The sequence below is a fragment of the Molothrus aeneus genome, chromosome 5 (assembly GCF_037042795.1).
Source record: "Molothrus aeneus isolate 106 chromosome 5, BPBGC_Maene_1.0, whole genome shotgun sequence".
NCBI lineage: Eukaryota > Metazoa > Chordata > Aves > Passeriformes > Icteridae > Molothrus > Molothrus aeneus.
Genome location: NC_089650.1, coordinates 48,758,137 through 48,785,168, shown reverse-complemented (window position 1 = coordinate 48,785,168; position 27,032 = coordinate 48,758,137). Strand labels below are relative to the sequence as shown.

The window sequence follows — 27,032 nt, the reverse complement described above, 5'->3', positions numbered from 1 at the left end:
ATGGGATCTTTAAGGTTCTGAAACAAAAAGAAATAAGAGGAGCAGATGGAATTTGGATTTTATGTTGCAAATGTTTGCCTGGATCAAATAGAAGAAAAAGCAGGGAGCTCAGCACAGGTCTCACTGATCCCTGTTTTTTCTATATCTATTTGGGTATTTTTTTATCCAGCTACACATATTCTAATAAAAAGTCATATATAATACTCCTATATATAATATATGTATATATATTATATATATGTTTTATATATATAATATATATAATACTCCTGCCTCTAGCACTACTTATTAATTTTATTTTAAATAGTCATGGTTTTAAACAAAACACAGTGAGACAATTTGTTTTGGACTAGAATATATGCATTCTTCTCTCAGTATATTTTAATATACTAATAATTTTTCTTCCTTTCTCAGCTCCTGACTCTTTCATTCCTCTTTATCTTGTGGAGGGCTCAAAAAGTTGCGAAAACTTTAATCACACTGACCATGAAAGAGGAAAACAAGAACTTGAATTCACTCAAATGGAAAAGAAACTCGGAATCTCCCTTCATCATTCATTTTCTGGGAGGAAATATCCAGTATGACCTCCAGATGATATGGGTAGACTCCTCTTTGCTTTACAAAGGAGAAAAGTGACCTCGTGCTGTTTTATTCAGGAGCAGCAGTTTTCTGCTGTCGTGGTGGTAGCTGTTAGCTGAGCAGAAACCAGGCTTCTAGAGTGCTAAACAGCCTCATCTCAGAAAATGGGATCGAGGGCCAGACATGCTCCCGAGATCTGTGCATTTTTGACTCGGCCTCCAAGGGGCTCCACTCCCCTCTGTGCTTTATGGCCAATAAACCTCAGGGCACAGCTGCAGGGTTTGGATTTTGTCTGGGACAATGACAATGTTCAGCCCTCAGCTGCAGAGCATGTGAAGATTTTCCTTGGATCCACTCCACCTTTCCTCTTGACTGCCTGAGGCCAGCCCTTTGCCTAAGCAGTACTTAGAGAAGGTACCTGCAAATCTGGGGAAGGCAGAGTCTACAGAGCTGCCTGGATGGTCCTCAACAGCTTTCACTTCATCACAGTCAGTTCCTTCATAGCCCTGACACTGTGGCAGACCATGTCTCTGCCATTATTTCCAGATCTTCATTAATTCTTTCTCCTCTCACAATAAATCCTTGGTTCTCCAAGGCATCTATCTGGAAGGTCTTAAAATTTAAGTGCAGATATGTTGAGGTTCTCCAGGTTCTTTGAACACATGATATCTTGTCCTGACAAAGATACTCTTTCACACTTCAGCTGCTGCTGTGACATTGATAATGTAGGGCTCAAATTCCAAATCAGTGAATTTTTGCACTTCTCTTCAGTTGCTCTGTAAATGGTAGAAATTTTAGCTAATATGAGACTACCCACTTTATTTTTTTCCTCTTGCATTCTAAAAAATATGCAATATGTAAGGAGCCTGCATTAATGAATTCATCCAGGATAACATAAATTTCACTAATTTAAAGGGTTAATATGAATTTTTATACTGAAAATACAATCCTCAATATTGAGGAGCAAATGACTTCAGCAACTTGTATTCCCCAGGAAACACCAGTGTGTAGATCTTTCAAGAAGCCATGGTATATGCTAGAAAAGCAGATCATGTCAGCGTGGCTGTGTGGCAAGACTGTGGGTGTCTGGAGCTGATGGAGAAGCTCCAGAAGCTTGCCTTTGTCACTTAACTGGGGTAGAAGGAAATTCACCCTCCTATTCATATTGATTCTGACAGAGACCACATCCAAATGTTTAAAAAATTGGCTGAAGTAATTGAATTTGCTGAGGACAACTGAACATTTATTTTCAGCCATTCATTCTCGTGCTGGCTGGGTTTTCTATACTATCTGCCAGGAGAAAAACAGCCCAAAACACCCATTTCACATAGCTCTAAGGAAAAAGTCTTTTTTTATGACAAAGTTTGGTATGTGGCTTTCTGAAAACTCCAGGACATGGCAGAGCCTCAAAAATCAATCTTTGATTTTAACATGGCTAGGTCTGATGTGTAGTACAAAACCTCTCCATCTGATCAGCCTGCTTTGTTTTTCTTTCCCACGAACAAGGACAGTCCTCAAAACCTGACAAATTGCTGAGCACCACCACTAGACCTTGTCTGGTGTGCTAATCATTCTCTAGATAATTTCCTAGTGTTTTACCCAGCTGGGAGAGAATTTGACCAGGATGATAACTACTGAGGAGCAATCATCCAAAATACCTGGTATTAGCCATTGGCTTCCCACTACTGGTTGCCTCACAAGAGGCTTGTTAGGCCAGGAAGGGCTGACCACATTCCATGTTGTCCTGGCTGGAGGGCAGCAAAGGCTGGTTAAGCACTCAGCTCTGCTAGTGCCAAGTACTCAGGGCTGGTGCAGTCAGATACTCTCTATTAACTGGGTAAAATGAGGATCTTACACAGTGCATTTAAGCCAGGCTAAGGTTTACCTCTAAAGAAGTTAAAGTCATAGCTGACCAAATAATAATGCCTATAGCTCCCAGGGCATTCTCTCCAATAGTGTTAAAAAGATTTTGCTACAGTGAAAAGAGTAAAGATATCACTGTCAGGTTAATTCAGCATCTCACATCCTTTGTAAAGTAATCCAGTAGAATGTTATGAGGCTGTCTCCCAGACTAGGACTTCAATCTGGTCCCTGTGAACTATATTTTATCCTGGCTAAAGGTTTGCTGTCTAGACTACAATGAGTATTAAACTGAAGTTACAAACTTAGGTACTGCCTGAGATGCTGGTAATAAGGAAATTAATAAATTGGGAGGAAAAAAGGTATCTTAATCCACTCTGATGCAAAAATTTAATCACAGTTATTTGATAACTCATCAATTACTAGAAGCAACTTAAATCCTTTCACTAAAGTGAGATTTTTTACACAAGAATTTCCCAAAACATTTCCTCAGTTCTCTTTTTGTTGATAAGGGGAAGGAGACAGCCATTTTGCTATGTCAATCAGTTGTTTTTCAGTCCCTCTCCAATTTGAGAGCTGTAATTCCAAGGGCATGCATTGTTCTTGCTGCCTTCCCTAGGAGCTCATTCAGTTCTTATTAAAACCTAGAAAAAGCAACTGTAAATAGGCCCACACTATAAGAGGGAAATACCAGGATTGTGCAACCTTAAATGAAAGAGAAAATGCAACACTTGGCAAATTTTAAGAATTTCAGTTACAATATCCTTTCAAGTTTACATTGTTTCTCATTTTGTTCCAGAGAGATATCTTTCACTGTCCTTCTCACAGAGCAGGCTGTAAGGAGAAGGTATTTGGTGCTTGGATATTTATCCTTAATTTGAGCCATGACCAAGGATCAGTAACAAGTGAATTACTATGCCATAAGCACAGAATTTGAAAGGCCATTGATAAGCTAGTGACTCCCTAGACAACATCACTGATTTAGGGGAGTTTGAGGGCCACAGTACATTAAGAAATGACTTGATGGGAAAAAGCTTCACAGAGATATGTTGCCTGAGGGGGAAAAGAGGCAGGAACTGGACGTGAAATGGCAAAGAGGGTGCAGCAGTCATTGATGTCTGTCTATCCTGTCCTTGCAAAGCTAAGGAAGAGCAAGCTGGGTAAAACACCAAGGCAGGTGTCTCCAATCTCCATGCTGGGCAGGGTAGTGTGTGAGTAATGGCAGTGGTAAGGGAGCAGTGAGACCCAATAGCAGAGGGAGCTAATGCTCCTCCTCAGACAGGCTGCCAACTTCAGATTCAGTACCTGGCATGAAAATTCAGACATAGCATTCAAAAGCAAATACAGCTCACTTGCTAAACTCTGAAACAGAGGAACTGGGGTCTGCTGGTAGTGCAGTCACTGTCTGCAGGTGAGAACAGAAACAGGACAGTGACAGACAAACCATGCTGATTTTTCACAGGAATTCTACTGCCCTCATCCAGGTTCTTGGAGGATGTCCAGAATCACATCAAAAAAGACCTAGGGTAATGGACTTATCTCAAAAGTAGTGTTATGTGTGTGTTTGTATGTGTTCAGCTGATGTGACCAGTACTCCTCTGTTCTGGAGCTTGGACCAACATAGGTGTTACAGGGCTAAATTATATGGTTTTGAGGTAGAGGCATGCAGAAAGACTGTTGGTTCCAATTTTCCATTCTTATGTACACAGACCAAGTTGCTAACATTTCTGCTTCAGTTTCCCTTCTAAAAAAAGAGCAGGTGTCTGGGGATTAGTGATTGCATACCTGAACAGAAATACCTGAGGGAGGATTCATGTATTAACAGCCTCCTATGTACTACACCAAATTTCTGAACTCCTTTTAATCCATTCAAATGATTGAGTACAGCCTTGTTTGAGTACAGCCTAGTTAGGAATTAAAGCAAAAAAAAAAGGAAAAAAAAATATTCAAGGTTGTGTTTTTTCTTCAGAACATTGTGCTCTTTAAAGCATATGGAGGATTAGCATGAACCAGCAGAGCTGGCCCAAGTAGGAGGTTTTCCATCCTGATGCACCATCTGCAAGAATGGTTAAAGGATAAATGCAGCCGACATTGTTCCAGCAAAAACTTTTAATAGAGAGAAATAATACAGACTCCTCTTGACAGCCTAGTCAGGTATAGACAAATACAGGCAAAGCATAATCTTGGGATGCCATGGGGGGAATCCCTATGGATTCATTCAACCTAAACTGAGAAAAGTACAAAATGTTTTCGACTGTTTCCAAGGGGTTTCTAAATGTCCATGGAAAGATACAGGGCTGCAAAGCTATTCCAGAGACAGAAAAATTCATTGTTTCTCAGAACTTCACTCTTTGGGCAGGAACCAGTGTAGTTCTAATCAGGGAAACTGTAATTATGACAGTCAGGGTATAAGTAGCATCCCCACAGGCTCTTCGGTTTGCTTCCCATTCCTAAAGCAATTGTTTCCTTCATAAAACTTTCTGCACTTTCTTCAAAGGGAATTGATAACATCCAACATCATATGCTGAAATGTTCCCTTCCATTTCAGTTCTGTGTTTCCTGGACTTTCCTCTGTAGATATCTTTTGCACCACACACATTTGCAGGCCCACTGAGGTCTCCAGTGTGAGCAGTGAAGAACTCAGCTGGGATCTAATAGTTAATGCCATGCCTTTTTTTTTTCTGGATGGGCTTGAAAACTGAAGTTTTAGGGTATGCCACCATTACCATGGATTTCCAGTGATGTGCCTGCCCTCTTGCCATAGCTGGGGGGGCTTCAAACCATATAGAACATTTTCAGGTTCAGTACACCATACCTCAGGAAGCACAGTTCTGTCAGGCATTCCAGGAGACTTGAAAGGCTTTCCCTCCCAAACTGCTGATCAGGCTGATTTCAAAGCAAGAGAAGTCCAGATAAGTGGTAAGTGCAGCCATGCCAGGGGCTGAAAGGTGAACAATGCAAACTGAGTTCCATTTCCAGGAATACTTACACGACTTAAGAGAGGACATTGGGCAGATCTCCCAGTCTGTCTGTAAAACATAACAGAAAAGCTGTTAATATTTGTTCCATATATAAATATATGTATTGTTATCAGTGAGTTCTAAGGCATGTACCATGCTAATAATGAAGAAACAAGGTGAACACAATCTAACCCAAACAAAGGGGGGAAATTCCCAGCCAAAGTAAATTGGTGTAAGTCTAGGAGCCATCCTACTGCAGTTACTTTTCTCATCAATTCACTGAGGGTGTTGACACCACTTCAGTGGGCCCCAGGACATCTTAGTGGCTGTGGCTGTTGCAGTGGAAAGCCTGATGAAGACATGGTTTCCTTACCATTCAAGCTTTCTCAATAACAACCAGAGTGACTCTGTAATCAAACCTTGGCTTTTATCACCATCTTCACAATTTCATGAGCATCCCTGGCCTGTCTGTGCAATGCCAGCCAGAGATACTCCAAACAGCTCTAAACAAGCACACATATTTCATTGTCATTGTGCAGTACCATAAAGGGATCCAAGTTCAAACCCTTGATAGCAATAAAGCAGATACATGAACACTTGTCCTGAGCTATTTATTAGCCTGCCTCCACTATCACATGCAGCTAGGACCTTCCAGACACTGTGCTGATATCTCTGCACAGCACTGCAGTGTGCAATGTGGACTTTGTAGCTAAGGCCTGCGCCACTACTATGGGCAGCATTATTAATCACAAGGTCCCTACAGCAAACCTATATATATATATCTTTATGTAAGAGAGAGAGAGAGTTGTATCATTTTCCAGCTCCAAGGTCTCCCCTACATTCAAAACCCTAGGAAATTCCCATACACCTATACAATCAACCATTTGTATTTGAGTTCTATTGTTGTTTTTCTTACTCAGTCCTAGCCTCCTTTTTTATCTCTCCTGGGATTGTGACCTGCTGGAGGTGAAGACCATGGTGGGATATGGGCAGCCAGGCTGTTACATAAGTACTGCTGGGAATAGTGTAGCTATGCTATCCTTCCCTTCTCTCAAAACAGAAAAAAAGTGAGGAATATCTATGCACCTGAGGTGCTTTTATGGGCCTCCCCAGTCCCCCATTTTTCTGCTATTTTAGTTTAAGTCTAACATAACTTAATTTCATCAAAACCATCAACATCCAAGGTAACCAAACTAGGTATTTTTAATAAGCCTTTGATGCTTTTAGGATATAATCTTCTGACAGTCTGAGGCACCAGATTGTTTAACAGCACACAAGGTGTGCCTGCTGCTCCTGCTGATGGGCAGCCCATACACAGGAGCAGTGCAGGATGGGCAGAGACTGCAGAACTCAACATTTTGTCAGAGAATCTCACCCCAGGAGACTCACAGAACACAGCAAACCCCAGGTTTTCAAACTCAGTACCCACATACCCACAGGTGCCACAGCAGCATTACTGAGCCTTTTAGAAAATGCTGTTAAAGAAAATTAGCCTGATTATCTCTCAGAAAGCATATACTAGAACTCGAACTTGGCTAAGCCACTCAGGGCTTGTCAGCTTTAGAGGGAGGCAAAACTGAATTTCTCACCGAAAGGCTGCACAGCCAAAACTGGAAGATTATGAGTTTGCTCTTTTGAGGAGACAATCAACCTTTAGAGAGTCAGGCTGCCTATAGCAGCAGAGAGATGGAGGAAAGGGACAGGGACCTCCTGCCAGCCCAGCAGCCCTGCTCCTTACACCAGCCCATGCCTGGGACCAACATGTACTTCTGGCTTTCCAGGAGGGTTCCATGGAGGCTGCAGCACTGCTGATCAGCAGCTTTGGCAAACAAACAGTTGGAAAATGCAGACCTTGCTGTGCTGGGGCACTATTGCTGAGCACTGTTCTTGTAGTTCACAGAAAATCCGAGCTGTAAAAAAAATCCTGCCAGAGGGCAGCAAATCCCTACAATTGCTTGTTTTTCACATTGTGATTCTAAGCTGCAGCGAGTTTCCCTGTGCTGCCACCCTCTGCTGTCTTGTTTGTAACAGATTGGCCCAGGGAGGTGTCACCCTGTGCTGAGCACATCCTCAGGTGAGTTCTGTCTGATTCCCTGTCTGATTCCAGGGAGCACTTCCCAGGCAGGAGCCCTGCACTGGGAGGCAGCCACGCCCTAGGCCACCTCGAGGCATCTCCCCAAAACCCATGGGGCTCTGCACAGGCTGCGCTTCTGGGATCTGCCTCCCAGTGGGAGGTGGGGAGGCTCAGAGCTCCACACTGTGGGTCCACACATCTCCCCTCAGGCAGGACTGGGGTGCAATTAGCCCTAGGCTTTACTTCCTGCTGAATGCACTGATTTGCTGCTCCAAAGTCCTCTGAGCTAGCACATGGCAAAGTATCAGCAAGCTGAAGAAAATAATAATAATAAAAATAGCAGCAGAAGCAACAGCATAACAACCACAATATCATTATAGGTCACTGAAGACTGCAAAGTGGCAGACCACCTTGACCCCCGAGAGAAACCTTTCCTGGGTAATTTAGCACAGAAAGATATTTGTAGGAGCTCTATTGTTAAGGAGGAAATTGCTCTTTTTTATTCAGTGTCATGGCAAATCATTGACTTCTGGCTTCTAATTTTATTCCGTTTGATACATTTAGCCACAACACACTCACATGCTCCATCAGAGAACAGTCTCTTGTTTGCAACATGCAGAAAGGATGTGCCCAAACTCTTCTACAATATTTTTCCCTTTCCCCAGACTTTTCAAAATGCTTCCAGTTGTGCAGGATTGCTAAAAAATGATCCTCCTCTTTTTGCTTGGTATTTCTTTCATTTGTGTCTATCATAGTGGACATACCCTTTCTGCTCACTAGATTTTCCTTTGGCAAGGGGAACACAGAGGCAGCCCATCTTGGCATCCAGCTGACAGTGAAAATGCAGAATGAACAGCAATTTCCAATGCAGAGAAAGTAGAAACTGTGTGTCTTTTCTAGGCAGCAAACAGCTCTAGCTAAGACTAAGCAAAATCAGCTTTAAAAAGGCAGTTCTGAAATGAAGACACAGAGAGAAGTACTTGAACCAAAACAAAAGATACTGCTGAAAAAAATAGCTGGCAAAATGATAAGAAAATGACAAAACATTCATCAGTTTACATAAACCCTGTATCTCTCTCCCTAAATTAATCTAGAACACAGGAATTCATTTTCAAGCTTTGTCATCTATCTTGTTACAGAAAACCTGCTCCAGTGATGTTACAATATTCATATCAAGAGATGACAAAAGTTAAGAATCAGCACAATGATATTTTCTCCTTTCTACAACAATATGACATTGAAACAGCACAGCCTTGGTGGACTTAAACCAAGCTGTCTCAACAGGCAAGCCAGTTGCCAAATGCTCTTATCAAAGACAGGAATATTTTTTGAAAGAAGAATTTTCACACCCACCAAGATCCAACAAAATCCCTGGATTTTTACAGAATAGTCCATTTGTTGACTTTTTATCAGCAAAGCTAAAGTTGATACACACAGAAGTCTGATGATGGAATGAGTTTTTTCCCAGTGGAAGTCATGCTGTCAGCAGAGAATTTTGCTGTCTGCTGGACCCAGATTTGGTGGCAATGTGCTTGGGGGCTGGTGGCAGAGGAAATGACCTGGAGAGGCACAGGGGCAGGGGGGCATGGCAGGATGCACTGCTGCTCTCTCTGCCTTTCCTCATGCATGGGGGCTTACTAGATCAAGGCAGCCTTGAGGGATTTGCCTCACTGATATTCTGCAGAGTGTCTCTGGTGTTTTAGTAAATGCAGGGGATAGAAAATGCAGCATAACAGACAATAAAAATGGATAAAATAATAATAATCATAAAAATTAATAAAGGATCATAAAAATGGATCTCATAGCACAATTGTCTGCCTGACCCAGTGACACTGGTGACTGATTATAGCCAAGATTCAAACTCTTTTAGTACAATCCTTCACTGATCCTGGTGAAGGTGCTAGAAAACCTAAACAGCATTAACTGATGAGGAACATTTCAAAATTAGGACAGGGCCTCCTCAAAATGCTACAGATTAAAGTATGAATTTGATACAATAGAGCTATTTCCCTAGCACTGTAAGGAATGAGTTGAAAAATTTATCAAAAGCTAAAATGCTGAATTACTGGAAGGCAATTTTCTAGAGAGAGATCACATTTTAGCAGACAAGCTACAACTGTTTTTTGGGCTCCTCAGGACATCTCAGCTCCATTTGCTATTGTAGTGATTTTTTCTTATGATTTACATGAGAATAAATATGTTCTGGTGGCCTACTAGATATCTGGACTTCTGAATCTAAAAATGTCCCCCATTTCCTGCTGCATAAATGTCTCTCATCTGCAGACAATTGCACCTGACAGTGGTCCAGCCTGGGAGATTAGACTCATGCTTAGTCCTAGCAAAAGGCAGAGGGTTTGATGGATGAATTTGATGAAACATCCATAGAAGCAGTCCTTCTGCTTAGCTTGTGCTTTCCTCATGCTCTTGGTGCCAGTGACTGGGTCATTTTCTACATACCCTGAAATAATCACAAAGCCTCTTTGGCCCCTGTCCAGTCTTACAAGGTTCTCCATAGTCAATAGCACAATTTTACACCTCTTTTAAGCCTAAAGGTTTTGCAGGACCTGCCTTTTCCAAAGATGGGAGCCTTTACACTAGGAGCTATATTTTGCATGCTTACACTGCTCATTTACCTGCAGTTCAAAATAGCCACACTGCAAAGAGTGGGAGATGGGCCATGTGCTCAGGGGACCACAATCCAGCTTAGCCAGCCACTTGGCATTAGGGAAAATGTCCATTTAAAAGCATCAGAGCTGCTTGGGCTCTCCCTCTGCCTCTCTTACAGCTCATAGCATTTTAAATTGTGCTGAATTGGTTCTTGTGATTCCTGATGCAATTGTAAGGTAAATCCTAAGTGAAAATTAAACCAGTGGCGCTTAATGTTCCAAGCATGTTCTTCTCATGGAAATTAAACAGAAGGTTAGCCCTGTGCAGCAGAAAGGAGCAGACTCTCCCCCCACCACCCTTCCTGGGGTCCAGCAGAGTTGCTGTGTATTTGAAGTAGGGTAAGATCAGCCCCCAAACTGAGCAGAACAAGCACCCACACACACAGCAGAGTGATTACAGCTTGCACCCAGCCAGCAGATAGGGGTGACATTCCTCTCTTCCTACTCCTACAGAATAGCTGTAACACAATAACAATAACAACAACAAGGTTGATTTTTTTCACCAGCTGAGCATTAGATTAGAGCTAAATGTTAGTGTTGCAGAAAATGCAACAATTCAGTGTTGTCAGTCTAAGGGATTTTTGCAATTATTTTAAACCAGGGTTCGTGTAAACCTGGGTAAACATCATGTATGGATGGAGACTTTGAACAAACTTAATGAGCCTCTCTCAGTGGCCATGCCCCTGCAGTCCCTTTGCATCTAGCTCTCATCAGCTGTCACAGGACCTGCTGGCTCACTGCATGGAGCACAGAGGGGATATTCCAAGGAATGTCTGCTCACAGTCCTTAGAGCAGCTGGTGGGTGCTGGGAACTAATGGACTAACACCAGTCTCAAAGGAAAATTCCAAGGGTGAACAAAGCGAACTTGAATATTTCATGCCTGCTTTTCAGCTACTTCAAGTCTATGATGATAAAAACTGTCTTACAGCAGATGATGTTATGCCCCTTTAAGAGTGGAGAAAGCAAAACAAAATTAGGAGATTTTTTTCTGGTGAGGTTAATGTGAAAAGTGAAGTAGCTCTACCACTCAAATTAGCATCTGCAGTGAAATCAGGTTGGCTTATTATTGGTTTTTAATCCAAGTATGCTCTGACCTGTGAATGGCTGCTGAGATAAATACAACAGTGGTGCTTACACATCATTACCCCTTCTAAATTGAGGTGTATCAGTACCTAAATTCCTATGGAGGCCCAGGGAGAATTTGTCTCATTCGTCCCTACTTCTAGATTTAGAAAAAATGCCCAAATTCCACACCATGAAGTTTGATGCTGACACTTAAAAAAAGAATATTTGTCCAAAGAGTGGTCCAAAGCTTCCAAAGGACTTCAGTTCATGCTTGTATTAATTAATCCCATGCAAATAGCATCATTGTCCATTGTAGGAACTCAAGGTCTCTGTGGGATCTTTGAGCTTGACTCAGCTTTATGAAGCTTGAGGAAGCACCTTTGACAGAGCAGTGAGTGGCCTGCACTGGCCCTGCCTCTGTTCTGTCCCTACCAAAGCCAGCTTGCATCTTGCCTGGGAGAAGTGTTCCCCCATCCCTGGGTCCCACTGGAGGAAGATCAGAATCATCAGCAGGGCCTTTGGTCTCCCATGCAGGGAAATCCTGTATCAAGCTGCCCTGCCAGTGCTTTGGGTATTCCCTGCACCCACCAGCTCAGACAGCCCAGCAAGGGGGAGGCAGTACCTGGCATGAGCCTTTTTTAACACTGCCACTGGGATGCACCTGCAGAAATGGAGGGGCAGATTCCCTGGGCACTAAAATGCTCAGGGCATTAAAATGCAATTCCCTGGGCATTAAAATGCTCAGCATTCTCTTCATGATGGGGACAGGCAAGCACAGCCACACATGGAGGGCAAGGGTAGCAACACAAGGTGAATGCAAGTGTCAGCTAAGAAACCCAGCTGTGCTCTGTGTACACGAGCCACTGACCATATTGTTGTCCAGGAGTGAGCTGTCAGCCCTGCAGGGTTTCCATAGCACACAGGGCACATGGAAACAAAGCCAAGGCAAGGAGCACCTTCAGCAGAGGGAAAAACTAAATGCTTTTAGTTCTACCAAGCAAACTCAGCATTGGAAGGAGCAATACAATAAATACTCTTAATAATCTGCTGTCTAATTGACTGAGAAGGTTATTACTAACATGAAAACAAACATAACTTTTCCAAAAATTGCCCACAAATATGAGACTTCTTGACTGTCTGAGGAAAAAAAACAGGACTAATGCACTAGGCTGCTTTGTTTTCATAGACATTGGAGAGCACCTTAAATAAAAGCTAGAAAAGTTTTTGCTGTAATGGGAAAATGACAAAGGAGCTCTGACTTTCTCTGAGAGAATAGGCTGCCAGTGTGTTAAAATATCACCCTAGTCAAAAAATCAATAAAATTTTTGAAGAGGCCAGATTTAATGTTGAAACAGAAGCAGCCACATAAGGGGAAGTTTAAAATACTGTTGTTTGAAATTATAGAAGTCTGCTTATTTTTAGCTTGCTAGATGCTGTTAGCTTCCTGTATAAAAGGGTTACATAATAGACATAATCTGTGCAGCAGCATAGGCCATGCATGCCAGGCTATAAGGTTATGCAACTGCTCCAAGCTTGCTCCTGCCAGGCAGAAAACAAAGTCTCACACCCCTCAGAAATCTTCAACTGCTTCTGAGTGGAGCTCACAGACACATGAAGTACAGTATGGACATGCATAGTCTCATTTACATGTGCATGTGGATATCCATGGATATCAACACATATTCACACATCCCCTTGTTTTCTTATTACAGCTTAAACAAAGTATTCCTTGAATCAGAAAAATGCTGCCTTGGAATTACTCTGTTGACATTCAACAAGGGATAATCTGATCTGTTGTAACTGTTAAAAGCAGCAAAGTTAACTCTCAAAGTTAAATCAAACTTAATTTGGGAAGCCACTGGAGGAATTCTCCCCTCTTTCCTAATAGGATTCTAGCTGCTCCTTGCTGCCTCATGCTACAGTATTTGGAAGGCACACGGTGCCATGGCTGAGTGAGAACAACTCAGGGGCTTTAAATCCATTAAGCAATATGCCACAGCATTGTTTTTCCTTAGGCTTTTAGAAGAATAGAACTTTTGTGTCTGAGATGCTGCACTGTTCCCAGTCAGTATGGCTCTTCAAAATGTACAGAACTATCATTTCCAACTTGTTTTTAGAGTAACCTGTGTTTGCAAACACTCTCACTCTCTGAATCTAGCACATATTGACAGGAAATTAGTTTTCCTGAAAGATAAAGAAAGGAGAAGTTGTGTCTGCCACAGCATCTTAAACATCAAATTTTCTTTGGCAAAAAATTTTCATACGTACCCTTATTGTGCATGATGTGCAAATTTAATTCATTATCTGCAACAAATGGTTTCGGTGCAAAACTGATATAATTTTTAATTTAAGCAACATCTTTTTAATCTTAGCAAGGAGTTTTAAAAGAAGATTTGTATACAAAAATGTGCAGCATTACAAGTCCCAGCTGGTCTGAGGTTTTGTTGGTGAGAGCTGTTAGCTCCTTTCTAAACAATCCTATCATTCTCATTTTTACAAAACCACTGACCCTAGCCGAGAACCCTGCATTTGTAAAAAGCTGATGAAACACAAAAAAGCTACATGATTATGTTCAGCCAGGAAGCCTTTTCATCTTTTTCCAACCTTAAGACTCAGTGGCAAAAGGCTACTTCAGAAAACACATTAAATACCCATGTTCCTGAGTTGGGCCATGCCAGGAGAGTTTTTCTTATCCCGACTTTGGCATTTTGTGAGGCACCAAGGCTGATCACTGCAAGGAGCCCTCAGTTTTGGGGGAGTCCAGCAGTGCCCTGCCGTGGCAGTGTCCCCATCCCTGGGAGGATGTGCTGCCTGCTGTCGCCCATGGAGGCAGGGAGGAGAGCAGGGGGTGCCAGGCACTGCCCTCCCCACCCACCCACACACCCACCACTGAGCTGGGTGAGCCCTGACAGATGCTGCCAACTGCACACCAAGGCTGCTTACTCACAATTCATTGTCTTGGGTGACAATACTCAGCTTATGGCTTTGTTACCACTTCCTTGTGGGTTTTGTCCACTTCCTTAGCCCTGGCTCAACATTATGGGCAGAACCATGTGAGTCAGATGGAGGAATTCGTATGACTTTCAGAAAAAAAAGCATTGTGGGAAAGCACCTGTATTTTAACAAGGGAACATTTTACCTCGTGGGTTTCCCAGTCCAGATTAGGTCAAGGGTCCCTGAGCAGCTGTGCCATCACAAGCAGGGAACAGCACACCATGATGGATAGATGGGAGTGAGAGGAAAGTTTGGGAGTGGAAAGAAGATGTCAGTGACACCTAAAGCTGGTCAAGTTGGAACCACAATCCCACACATTTACCAGTCAGACTGAAGTGGAACAAAATGAGTCCAGGCATTCTATATTTTATGAGTTGCTCAAAATATAATTTTTTTAAGTCAAACACCCAGCTGTGGTGAGAGAGAAATAAGAAATGAGCATAATGCTTCCCCAAATTTCAAATTTTTGAGTTCTAAATCAGAAAACTTGATAAAAGTTGAAAGCCTGTCAGTGTGTTGGTATTGCTTATCCTCAGCTAATTAGAGGAGTCTACAGTTCAGCATTTGGGAAGAACATGATCATCTTGAAGCAGAAGTGGTTCAGATAAAATAAAACAAACTCCTATTTCTGTTGTCTCTAGAAATCAATATCTATTTCTCAGGATCAACTGTGGTTTAAGAACAGGTTCCAGCTAAGAACATCATGGTAAGTGTTCTCTGCTGCCTCAAACTCTCCCTTTTCCAATAGCTGTACTACAGACACAAGCTGGATCATGTCTCTCCAAAGACTGAACTGTACAACCTGTATTAAGTAAACCAATTACTTCATCATTTGTAAGAGTAGTATTAATTTAAGGGTAACTGAAGGAAAAAAAATTGCTTGTTACCAAGGTTTTCACTATATTTTGTATTTCTCCATGTGGTGCATGCTCTGTGGTCCTGCCTAGCACCAATTTCCAGCCAACCTGGCATGATCCACCCTGGATTCTCCCTGGTAAAGGGCACTAATGCAGCACCACATTGTGACCCTGTCCTGTAAGGTGACCCATTTGTGGAGCTAAGGAATCAAATACATCCTAACTTTGGTACTGGCTGGTGTAGTTGGTGGTCCACATGGGAGCACTCAAGACATGAGATACCTTACATTCATATGTGCAACTCTACCTGTCCTCAGTCAGCTGCAGAGCTACCTCCAACTCCTCCTCTTCCAGGGCCATTGTTGTATGGTAAATGTGGTTTTCTTTGCAAAAGAAACGTCTCTAACTTGGTGAAATAGAAAATAAATTGTAAAATTACATTCACTTAGATATTTGATTCCTTTAATAATTGTTAAGAAGCCTAGACCAAATTCTGATTTTGGTCTTCTACCTAAGACAACCTTGTGATGCAGATGCAGAACTGGGCTTGCAGCTCTTCACAGAAATACATGACCTAAATTCAAAAGCCTTTGTGTCCAGATAGATGTACTACCACAGACACTCCCACACTCTTCTGTGTGAAATTGTACCCTAGGCTAAAGAAGAACCACTGGACAAATTTCTGACATAAACTGACAGAGCCTTATGTACTTGTCTCTACCAGCATTTCCTCATACAGGATATACAGCACAGACCGAATGATGAACATGGACATTTCACCCACAGCATGTGCTTAGTTTGCATAAATTTCCACAAATTACCAGAACTTTAGTGATGAAGACCTTATGTTGGTTTAATTGAATTTATGCTACCCAAGTAAACCATTTATTTAAGAAGTTTTAACATCATTTATTCTTATAAGCATACAGAAATATTGAAAACACATTATGAAGTGACACATAACATTTTATAAGCACATTTCACTGACACAGTGCATAAGCATTACAACATTTTCATTTCAGCTCTATGGGACAACAATACATAAACCAGGAGCATCCACTCTAAATACAGACTGACATTGGTGACAGGTATTTAACAAAACTGGCTAACAGTTTCTATGCTCCCAAGATACTAAAGCAGGTGTAAATTCCCTGGAAGTTTAACAAAATCTGAACTGAATAAAGAATCTAAAGCAGAATATATCTATAGATATAGATATAAATATTTTATAAGGTAAACACAATAACTTCAATTTAAAGGCTTAGCTCTTAATAGCTGTTAGTTTTCCTAAACTTCAATTTTAATCCTTCCTCTCCCCCACCAAAATAAGGAAGATTTTTACCTTTACTTTTGCTGCCATCCATTGCTGTTACACATTACAAAGCAAAAGGTCAGTGGCAAAGCTCTCCTGGAGCTTCTCAGCACATGACATTACAATGACTCACTATAGGCCCCAAGTCACTCAGTCTCAACTGAATCTGTTCAATTTCATTGTCTAGGTTTAAAGGCAGGCTTAACATCCACTGCAGGTCTGTAATGAGCTGGTTCTTTGGTTCAAGTGAATCTGAGCATCACCTTTCACACCAGCTGTGAATCAGGTCTGGGCAAAGCAAAGACATTTTTTGTTAGGTGGGGTTACTATGAAGAAATGTTCAGACATAGAGAGATTACAGAGAATACAGCAGATTATAATTCATAGAGACATGATTCAGACCTCCTTACACAGCTGAGCATCTTCTCCATATAGCCTTTCTGATGTTAATCAAACTGCAACAGGAATAGGGTACTGTGTAAGGTGAGCAATGTAGTCAGGCCACAGATGATCAATACAGACACATGTAAGAGCAAAAAAGAAGACTTAGACCCACATGTGGGTTTGTGTCCATGATCTGGAGCAATACTCAGTCAAATGCATCATACAGAAATCTCAAATAAAATTATTTTAGTAAGTCAGAGTGGTGTAGGAAATTTCTTGGGCTTGTCTTCAATGCAGTGAAGGCATCCATTGTTTGTTACATTGAAAGGCTGTGTGGAAGACAGATAGGTCTTTGGTGGAATACATTTGCTCACACATGAGCATGAATCAATGGATAACTGCAAATGGACATGGCACAGCCCGACAGAACAGTGTGTTATGGATGCTAAATTAACCAGTAATCAGTAGTTCATTAAGCTACACCACCTTCAGAGAGGTCCCCACCTGAAGCCAAAGGCTGCAAGCCAAAATATTTCAATGAATAGAGCTCTTCATTTTCTCCTGACCTGCTGAGGGAAATGCACACTGCCAGTAGGGTCTGTCAGCCTGTTCTCATTCCCCACTCACTGACCAGCCAGCAGAAAGCAAAGACCTGCAGCAGCTCCAAAGGCAGCACAGATGCCTCCTTCCCAAGGGGTTGAGGTGAGCAAAGTGCTTCCCTACTTCCTGCTTTTTTTTTTCTGAAAGTCTGGGTGCCAGCTGCCAGCACTGCTCTCAGAGCTCAGAACCCCTCACCTAAAAGTAATTGCAGAGATGTTCAGTCAGAAAGAATCATTGAAACTGATGGCAGAACACTAGTACTGGAAATACCGATACCTCTGGAAGTAACACAAATCAAATTAGGCCTCAAAATACTGAAATATAAATTTTTAAAAGTGTGTGCTGATGTCTAACTCTATACTCTTCACATTGCTCATGCAGTAGCAGTAGGATCAATGGATGTGGCTCGGGGCACAGTGCAGCTGCTCACACAATGTACCACTTGATTTCAGCAAGAGCTGCAGAGAACAGTTCCCAATCCCAGGTCCACAACATTCTCCTCCTCACCATGTTAAATCACCCACCCCCAAAGAGGTTCTGTGTTCATCTTTTTAAACTTCTGCATGGTTGAATCATTGTACAAGTTCATTCAACTTTTTTCCTCAGGTAAAATTTCCACTGCAACAACAGAATCTTTATCTGTCAAACACGTGAGTGAAACACAAGGTAGGACTAAAGGAGCAGGTAAAAAAAGGTTTTCAAAATTTTTAATGTCTAAAAAAGTTCCAGGAGTAGAAAATTACTAAAACAGAATAAAATCATTTAATCAAGAATGCCTTTTCCCTTTACAATATTTTTTTTAAGAAACAGGACTCTTAGAGGCACCATTTTTATTCCCTTGCACTGCCTTAGAAGACCTTAATGTGTAGAACAAAGCAGAAGAAGCTGCACGGCTCCTAAGAGGAAGATAAAAAGGCTTTGTTTTCTTGATCTACTAAACACTACATGAACCCAGTGTTCCAACAGCCTTTGGTCAGGCAATTCACAAAATATTCCTGTCCAGCCCTGGTAACACTGACAAATAAACCTCTGCTTCATGGCTTCAATGCTCTCCAGGCTGGGTTTGCCAGTCACCCGAAACCTGGGGCCCCTCTCTGAGTGATGCACGTGGATCTTGAAATCCCTGGGTGACAAATGGAGGTAAGCGGAGGAGTCGCTGTTCCTGCGGATGCATCTGCCATTCTTCTTGCACAGGACTTTGCTGCAGAGCTTGGCTGCTGAGGTCACATTGATGACATAATGCCCCAAGGGCCCGTCGATGTACCGCTTCACCGTTAAGCAGCTCTCCTGCGAAAAATAAACAGCCACAACACATTTCTAGTATCTAGCACTATGTCCAAGTTTATTGTGCCTAAAAAGATGCTAGTACTAAATTTTTCTTGTCTAAAGTAATCCATTGAGATAAATCTTCTTGGACTCACATACTGGAGGGATATATTTGGTTTAAATTAGTTTATTTTCAATATTTGAAAAGAATTGACCTCTGCTATAGTTACTATTTGAGTGCCTGATAGGAAAATATAGTGTAAGATTAGGAAGGAGTTCCAGGAAGCAGAAAGAGAGTTAATATGGTTCATATCTGAGACTAACTGGTTCCTTAAGTAGAGATTTCTGGTAGCTGCTGAATAGGAGAAGTGCATGGGACTAACAGGTTTTAAAGCACAAATTAAGTCACCACTCTGGCCCTGATCGCTCCAATACCTTCAGTTTACCAGGAGCCACATAATAGTCATAAACCAGCACAGAAGTTGATGCAATTGCAACTCAAAAGTTCCAGTTTGGATTTCCTGGTTCCTCTGACCAAGTCAGTGGTACTTTGCCAGAGACTTCAGGAGTAGGACAGCAGACTGCATGAAAAGCAGAGTGGGCACCAATGCCCAGGTTTAGGAATGAGGGCTATCCTGCCATGCCTCCTGGGAAAATCCAGTCCTGCCTTCTATCTCCTCAAGGTTTATTTATGAAAGTCTGAAGAACCTGGGAGAAGCAACTGGGGCTTGTCTTGTGACATTGTTTTCCATGTAACATTTCAACATTAGCAACTGGAGAAAATACCTCACCTCCAGGCTCCATTCCTTCCCAGTCCATCTGGACAATTGTCATAGTTACAAAGTAGAACACTGTAAAACAAGCTGTGCTTATATCTCTATGGCACTGTTTTGAAACATGTCTTTCTCCTCACCTGGACTCATTATTCCACTGAGCTACAAATGACCTGCCCAAAGCAATGTGCTCTGGAGCAACAGGACTTTTCAGCCTAACAGAATTAATGAGACCTTAAAGTAGTGCTCAGCCATCCTCCTCCCTTGTTGGCTGATGGCACTGATAAAGGTAGATATGGAGGGTGTGGTGCCAGACAAGAGGTACTGAGGTGATTCCTGAGAACTGGCAAACTGATCTGACTGACCTTTGAGCTGGCGTACTGCATGCTGCCCCAGAGAACAACTCCAGCTGCTCCCAAAGCTGCGCTTTCCCCGATGGTGCTGACCAGATCCCTCTGAAAAAGAAGGACAAATCCACACATGAGATAAACAAATACACAAAAGTAAAAGTAGAAAAGCATTGGGATATGTGCATTGCTTCTTTTTTCCCCCAGAGGGAACATTGATCCTGCGGTATATTCTTCACAGTAAAATCACTGTTTAGTTTAGAAAGCTCTTCTGTGTCTCTACAAAGGTTTGCATAGGTGGCATTCATCAGTGGGTCTCTTAAATAATGAAATCTTTATCATTTATTCACAAGGGTTCCTCCAACCAAGCCGGTGGAGTAAGGATTTGGTGATCTATTTTATGTACTAATCTTTGAATGATTACCAAACCTACCTAGGTAACATTTTTGGCAATGATCATGAGTCTGATCACACATCCTGGATCATCCTTACAGCGTCTGGCTGCAGTTGATGGCTTTAGGCAGGGTCTAACTCCTGCTGCTTTAGCCATGGTACAGACAGGGCTGCTGCTTCTACCAGCATGACTGCCATTAGTCCAGGAAACATATCTTTGAAAAATTAATCTCTCTCCCTGATAAAAGTGCCAAGTGGGGGGAAAAAAGCCAAATGCACACACCTGCATATTTAACCATGTCCACTTTTAGAATTGAACCAATAAGGAGCTGAGTTGTAGCAGTAACAATAACACAACTCTACCACAGCAGCCTGAGTGTTGAATAGTAGTGCCTTGCCAACCACATGGCAATGTATCTTGCACATGTCTTAAAGACACTCTCTGAGATTATGAATATTGTGTCTAGAAAAATGCAATTAAATCTTCAAAAATATGCAGGAACTTCTCCCCCAAATTTCAAGGCATACTCAATTACATCTAAAACCATTTCTGTCTACAATAGCTGATTAAAAAGTAATTCCTGATCAGTATTTGTAATGACAGACCTTACAATATTTCTCAATTTGACAAAGAGAAAATGCCTTTCAAAAGATATTTATGGTCTTTTTTACAGTCTTTGCAACTCTTTGACTGGAGAACAATCAATAATACCAGCCAAATTATCTCAGTATGGTGGTAGAAAATTTAGAAAAGCAAAATTACAGAGTGGAAGAACTATGTTATTATTAATTACTACTAAATAATATACTCCTTTGTGTAAATGGGCCTGCATTAATTTATCAATGCGTAGTTATGGAATTTTCATTCCTGAAACATTTGTGGCCTGAGAGATACAAAAAAAGCACAAATAAATATCGTGGGAAATGGAGAAGTCACTGAAGAGTTGAATACAATTACAGAGAATTCAGAGTGAGCAGTGGCTTTGACCCTCAGCTAAAGGTTGGACAATAAAATGTAGGAGAACCTGCAAAATCTGGAAGAGTAGAGCTTGCCTACTGGTTCCTAGTGCAGAGTTCAGAGTGATTTAAGGTGCAACTGGTCTTGCCTGAAGCTCCTGTTGCTGCTGATCACCCAAACAGTCTTTTAGAGACTGTCACTACTCTTAAAAACATACAGACCAGTAGTACTTTTTAACGGATAGTGGTACATCCAAACACCTGTGGACTGCAGGTGTTATTTTCAATGGGGTTAAGGAGAATGGGTATTTACTATGAGAATTAATCAATTAATCAGTTGAAAAAAAAAGGAGTGTGTTAATTAAAGATCAAAATATCAAATGTTAAAAGAATGTGGAATTCAGTCTGTTGTGTTGGTAATGAGGGTTCCCAGGCCTTTGTCATCTGCAAAACATTTTATGAAGTTTACCCAGATGCAAAGACTGGACTGTGATTCTACATTACTCACAAGACAGTTGAGTGATTTTGCATTAACACATTTCAGATCTCATTAAGAAAATGAATTAAAACTTATCAGACATCCAGAATAAATAATGAATAAATATTTAGGATTGTTGGATGAACTAGGACCTAAGAAAACCCTGAAATAAATTTTATATAAGTAACATGCTCTGGGAATTAGAGTGCTTGATCAGAAGTCAGTAAATCTAAATTTTTTATAAGCCCATTTCCCACATCTTTCTTTTGTTAGTTTTATTAGATCACAAATATATTACAGCACTTCATGTCTAATTCATATGGATATAAAACTGACAGAACTCATGCTTGAAGTTCTTCCAGGCCTCTAGATGTGTGAAGTCTAATGGCACTGATAATTTCACACTTAAGTCCCTGAGGCAGGCACCTACTCCTTAACTTTCCTGCAATCTAGAATTACTACCTTGACAACACTGAAAAATTCAGCACTTATCTTTGGCTAAGGCCAAAATTTGGCATTTTATTGGAAGGTATGTTTTCCTAGAGATTCTTAAAGGACTCTTACAGCCCCTGCACAGGTGCTAGATGCTGGTGAAAACAGCAGTTCACCACAAAAATATTGTATAGGACTTCATTTAATCGCTTTCCTTACACCTTACATCTCCTCTTTTTGTATTCTTTGGAACAAAGGTCAGGTGCTAAGAGTCCTTCCCAGAAGGAGAGAAATAGAAAGAGCTGGTCTGACACATAATCTCCAGATAACCCTGTGGAGAGGGTTACCTTCATCCAGAGGTTTCAGATGACATCTCTGTCTGATGCCATTTCACTTTGCACCAACTCAATGAATGTTCAAAGGAGAGAAAGAGAAATAAGTGGGAACCCAACTACAGCTTATGATAAATTTGTGTTAATAATGAAGAACTGAGTGAGGCACATGAACTCCACGAGCAGCCTCAGACACAGCAGTCCTGGTTTTGGACTGAACATGTGCCCCTTCTACACAGCACAGCTTGGCCTTGGTGGGGGCTCACTGGAATAGCTCCTCTTTGAGAGTCTAATAAAAGCCTCATATGGAAGAAAACATACAATGAAAAAAAATAGATATTTTAAATATTATTATCTTAACATTTTTCTAGCTGGGGAATCCTAATTTGTTTCTCGTATCAGACTTTGGTGACTGGTATTTGTCCAAATGATTAACAAGTCAACAAGCCTCTTCCCTTGTGATGCTCATTTCTGTTCAAGCTTTTGGGGGCAGTGTGCAACTACCTAAAGTCCTCAAGACTAGGCTGGGCTATCCCCAAATGGACACCTGATTTGGCAGGGAGCAGGAGGAGGCTCTACTGTCTGTCAATGTTTCTTTGTATTTAGATCACCCAAGTCACTGCACTGGACCTTAAAAGAATAGGAGGTGAACTAAACCTTTCGTTTTGGAGCTCGAGATGAATGTGAAACAAGACAGTCAGTTCTAGTTACATGTTGAGGAAAGAAAAAAATCTGTAATCTTGAAGAGCCTTAGTACAGACAAGAGTTTTCTGTATTCAGCAATAGTAGTTCAAGCCTGGCATGGTTGCAGGGGTTGGTCTCTATACACATGCACACCTGGTCATCAAAGACTATCTGTAGGGGAACAACAGGACTGCTATCCATTATTAATCACTTGCCAGTTGTCATCGTGCTTTATTAATGATTTCAGCCATCTAGTCATGAAGCACAGATGCTACTGTGTGACTTCCCTCCCCCACAAGCTTAGTAGTGAATTGTCCAAGCAGAAAGTTTCTAAATACCCTACAGATGGCAAACTGCTTGTACACATTTCTAGCAAATACAAAAACCTTTCATAATGATTTGGATCCCAATTCCAAATTTATAAATTATTTCCAAGAGAAAAAGCAGGATTAATTTCTCAGACACCTTATGCACAACTCACCTGATTTCCAGATGCAGTCAGGGTGAAAGGTACAGCACACACAGCTACAGCATCTGTCTGGGACCTGGGCCTTCCATCTTTCTGAAGGTTTGATAGACCTGTGCCTCTCCCTCAGTGACTGACTCACAACCACTTTTTCTGACTTCACTGTGCAATTTCATGAGCCCTTTGCACAGAAGGGTTTGCACACAAGTCTTGAATGTCAGCAGTGTTTCTGTTGGGATAGAAAGCACAGCTCTTGCACAGCTCGATGGAGCAAGGCTGTGGTTGTCCTGGCCCAGTCCCTGGCAGAGGTCAGGTAACTATCCCATCTGCCCACTGCCCCAGTTTTTCTGTGGCCATTTAGCCTGGATGTCACTGTCCTGGGACCTTGCCTTGTCACCTTCATGCACATTGTTTCTGGAGCTCAGAGGTTTCATGCCATGTTTTTAACTTTGTGAGCATCACTTAGGGGCTTGGCATGGGTCAAATGAGAAGCTCCAACCTAGTCTAAAACCTGAACATACAAAACCACATTTAAATTATCCAGTGGCTCCAGGGCTATGAAAGAATACAAGAACATTATTTTTTTTATCATTTCTATGTTTTTAAATACAACCCTGCAAGTTCCTGTCAGACCCCAAGCTGTTCTCACAGATCATGTGCATAGTCTGGCCACGTTAAGCCCTGTCCCATGTTGAGTACCCTGCACATGCTGTCCTTATTAGAAAATATGTAGTGGAGCATAATCTAAATATGTTTCTCTGGCTATGTAAAGATCTTTTTTAAGTTGTAAAGCAATCTTTCAAGCATCCAAAAGTAAATGGCTACATGCAATTGGAAAGCAGGCTGATGAGTTAAAGAATGTAACCTGAGAGAAACATCACTCCAAATTACTACTGTACTGTTCAGAATATAGCTTAAGGTAAAACAGTGACTATGTACCACTACAGATTTTGAATTCACACATAACTGGTAATAGCATGCTATTTTTCATAGCTTTCGTGGTATTTTTGTATTGATCAAAGGACTAATTAATTTTATAAAAATGTATTATTACAGACTGCATTTGAAGAATTGTTATGTATTTCCTAGCCTGAGTTCTTCAATGAAGGTTGTTCTGGGTGACATCCTGCCTGTACTGACCCCAGTGACTCCTTGCCTTCAGGACTAGGCTGGCCTATCTGCCCATGATTTCTGAGTCAGCTAGCACCTGTGATTTCCGCAGAGAAAACAGCTCCAGAGAGCTTCTGGTTGCTGAAAATGAACCAGACCAAATTCCTAATTACTTCTATGTACAATTTGCTTTTCAGGGGCAGCCTGAAAGTATAATTTGCTTCCTGGGGTCAGCTTGAAGCATTTCTCAGGCTCTCAGGGATCTGCTGCACCTCTTCAGCTCCAGGTCCCAGCTGAAGCCCCACACAGCCTGTGGTTTACTGGGCTGAACTTTGCCTTTTCCCTTGCCAATTCTCTCCCTTTTTCTGTTCTAGTTTGAGTCAGGAACTTGTCTCTGGCAGCATTAGAAGGAATCTCTCACCAGCTCTCCATAAAATAAAGGAGCACCCTCAGATGACCTTCGTCATCAAGGGGTTATTTCCATGAGTTCCCTGTCCCAGATTTTCTCCTTTCTCATGAAATTATAGAAACCAAAGAAAAACATTTGGCACTTGAAGCAACTATTAGAGAAATGAATAAGTGTCTGTGCATCTCTATTATTGGCATAAACAAAGAGCAACCATCATCATTACACATCCAGAAAGTCAGAGAATTACACATATATAATTTACTATCAGTGTTGTGGCCAGTACATATTTATTGCACTTGAACACTGGCTGATGGGACATTGCATGACTCAAAAACTGGGTTTCTTTGATAAAAAGACTCCACAGTTTAGCACTAAATGTTAGACATGAAGATGTTGTACTTCTGGCAAGTAAGATAGATGGCCAATGCTCATCATGCAGGAGTTAGGAACTCCAGGAGAGATTGCTTTACTTGGACTAGTTTATTTCTATATTGAATGAATTTATATTTGCATAAAGAAACAAAAAAGCCCTGAGGATCCTTTCTCATGAAAGTTTAACTTTCCATCACACTAATTAATTTTAAATGTCACAATATCTGTCAAGCTCATTTCACAAGCTGCCCTGGAAAATAAAAGTATCAAAACGAATTACTTCCTTAAGAAACATATTTCTTTATACTTTCTTTCTAAACCACCTTCATTAAAAATATACAATGTTATCTCCCAGAGGTAGACCAAACCACTGCAATATTAACTCTTGAAAGGCAGAGTTTTGTACTGTGACTACAGTACTTCCTCTCAGGGGGCTGCCTTAAATATGAAAAAAAAATGTGTAAGTGCTTTTAGAACATACTTTTTCTAAGAGGCTATTTCTAATTTTTACATTTTGAAAGAAGTCTGTCTGCTTACCTCTGTTAAAACATGAAAAGTATAGGCATAAAATGGTCTGGAGTAAACAAATACAGGCAAAACATAGTCTGTTCTAGCAATTGAGGCAACACGTATTGCCTCTTTAACCCGATAGTGAACAAATTTTAGTGCGTTTGGACTTGACTTCAGTACATAATCCAGGTATATAGAAGGGTAGAGAGCAGTGCTTTCCTTCCACAGCCAGAGCAGGAGGTCATTGCGGAAGGACTCAATGGCTGGGCATTTCCCTGTGTACGTCTGGGGGTGTTCTTTGTAATCGTAATTGTAGCAGTCTGGGTAAAGGTAGTAACCCCACAAACCATTTGGTCTCATATGCTCAGCCAGAAGGATGGTGTTATTCATAAAACTCCTGCCAGCATTTTCAAATTCTTCTTTTGCCACTTTCCTAATTTTGTCCTCTGACCACCGAGGATGCCGTCTCCTAACAATCTCGAGAGATTTATTTCTATAAATGCTTTTATTGCCCCAGTTCCTATCCCACTGGGGCCTCCAGTTTTCCCAATCAATGACTGCGAGTCCCTGAAATTTCTTCATGGGTATGCAATAGTCAATGTCAGACTTTGCTTTGCTGAGGTGTTTGATAAGACTTTCATTCTGAGGCACCCCTCCATTAACGGGATCTCCGTTGTCTGAGTAGTAGGGGTAGTATCCCAGATGGGTGTGGTAGAAGATCGTCACATTGGATCCACTCAGAGTCTCGTTGATGTTGGATGCAATGTCAAAAACGCCGAGGTCCAGGTCCACCTTGTATCGCAGCCGGCACTGCTCGGTGGGCGCGTTCCAAACCACCAGGAAAGGCTTGTGCAGGACCGGGGGCGCCCGCGCCGGCTTCGGCAGGGCAGCGTCAGCCACAGCCAGCAGGGCCAGCACTGCCAGCACTCTGACCCGCACAGCCATGGCCTGGGGTCCCCCTGGGAAATGGCTATGGTGGGCCCTTGAAGACAAAAACAAGATGAGATGTTAGAAGGGCAACATGAATGATAACGGTATGTGTTTTGGTTTGATTTGCTTTTGATAACATTTTGATAACATTGATTTGCTTTTGATGACATTCAACTCAGTGCAAAGAGAGAAAAGTGCAAAACTGATCTTGTAAAAGTTAA

At 41.6% G+C, this 27,032-nt stretch overlaps 1 protein-coding gene and 1 pseudogene across 1 annotated transcript; both read right to left on the bottom strand.

The window, feature by feature from the left end:
* Positions 1 to 896: 896 nt before the first annotated feature.
* LOC136557119 (hyaluronidase-4-like) lies at positions 897 to 15,416 on the bottom strand (annotated as a pseudogene).
* A 2,794-nt stretch (positions 15,417 to 18,210) lies between these two features.
* On the bottom strand, positions 18,211 to 26,826 carry LOC136556848 (hyaluronidase-1-like). The gene is made up of 3 exons (XM_066550250.1): positions 25,909 to 26,826; positions 19,757 to 19,846; positions 18,211 to 18,639 (listed from the first exon to the last, which is right to left on the bottom strand). The coding sequence occupies exons 1-3, from the start codon at positions 26,824 to 26,826 to the stop codon at positions 18,211 to 18,213; spliced, it is 1,437 nt and encodes a 478-aa protein (XP_066406347.1).
* Between the last annotated feature and the right edge of the window lie 206 nt (positions 26,827 to 27,032).

Bases quoted from the DNA above. Each gene is read 5' to 3' on its own strand.
- LOC136556848 (XM_066550250.1), bottom strand. From the start codon at position 26,826: ATGGCTGTGCGGGTCAGAGTGCTGGCAGTGCTGGCCCTGCTGGCTGTG. The intron at 19,847-25,908 runs GTAAGCAGACAG...CTTCTTTTTCAG, and splicing joins CTTTTCATGTTTTAACAGAG to AGGGATCTGGTCAGCACCAT. The intron at 18,640-19,756 runs GTCAGTCAGATC...TATTTTTCGCAG, and splicing joins TGCAGTACGCCAGCTCAAAG to GAGAGCTGCTTAACGGTGAA.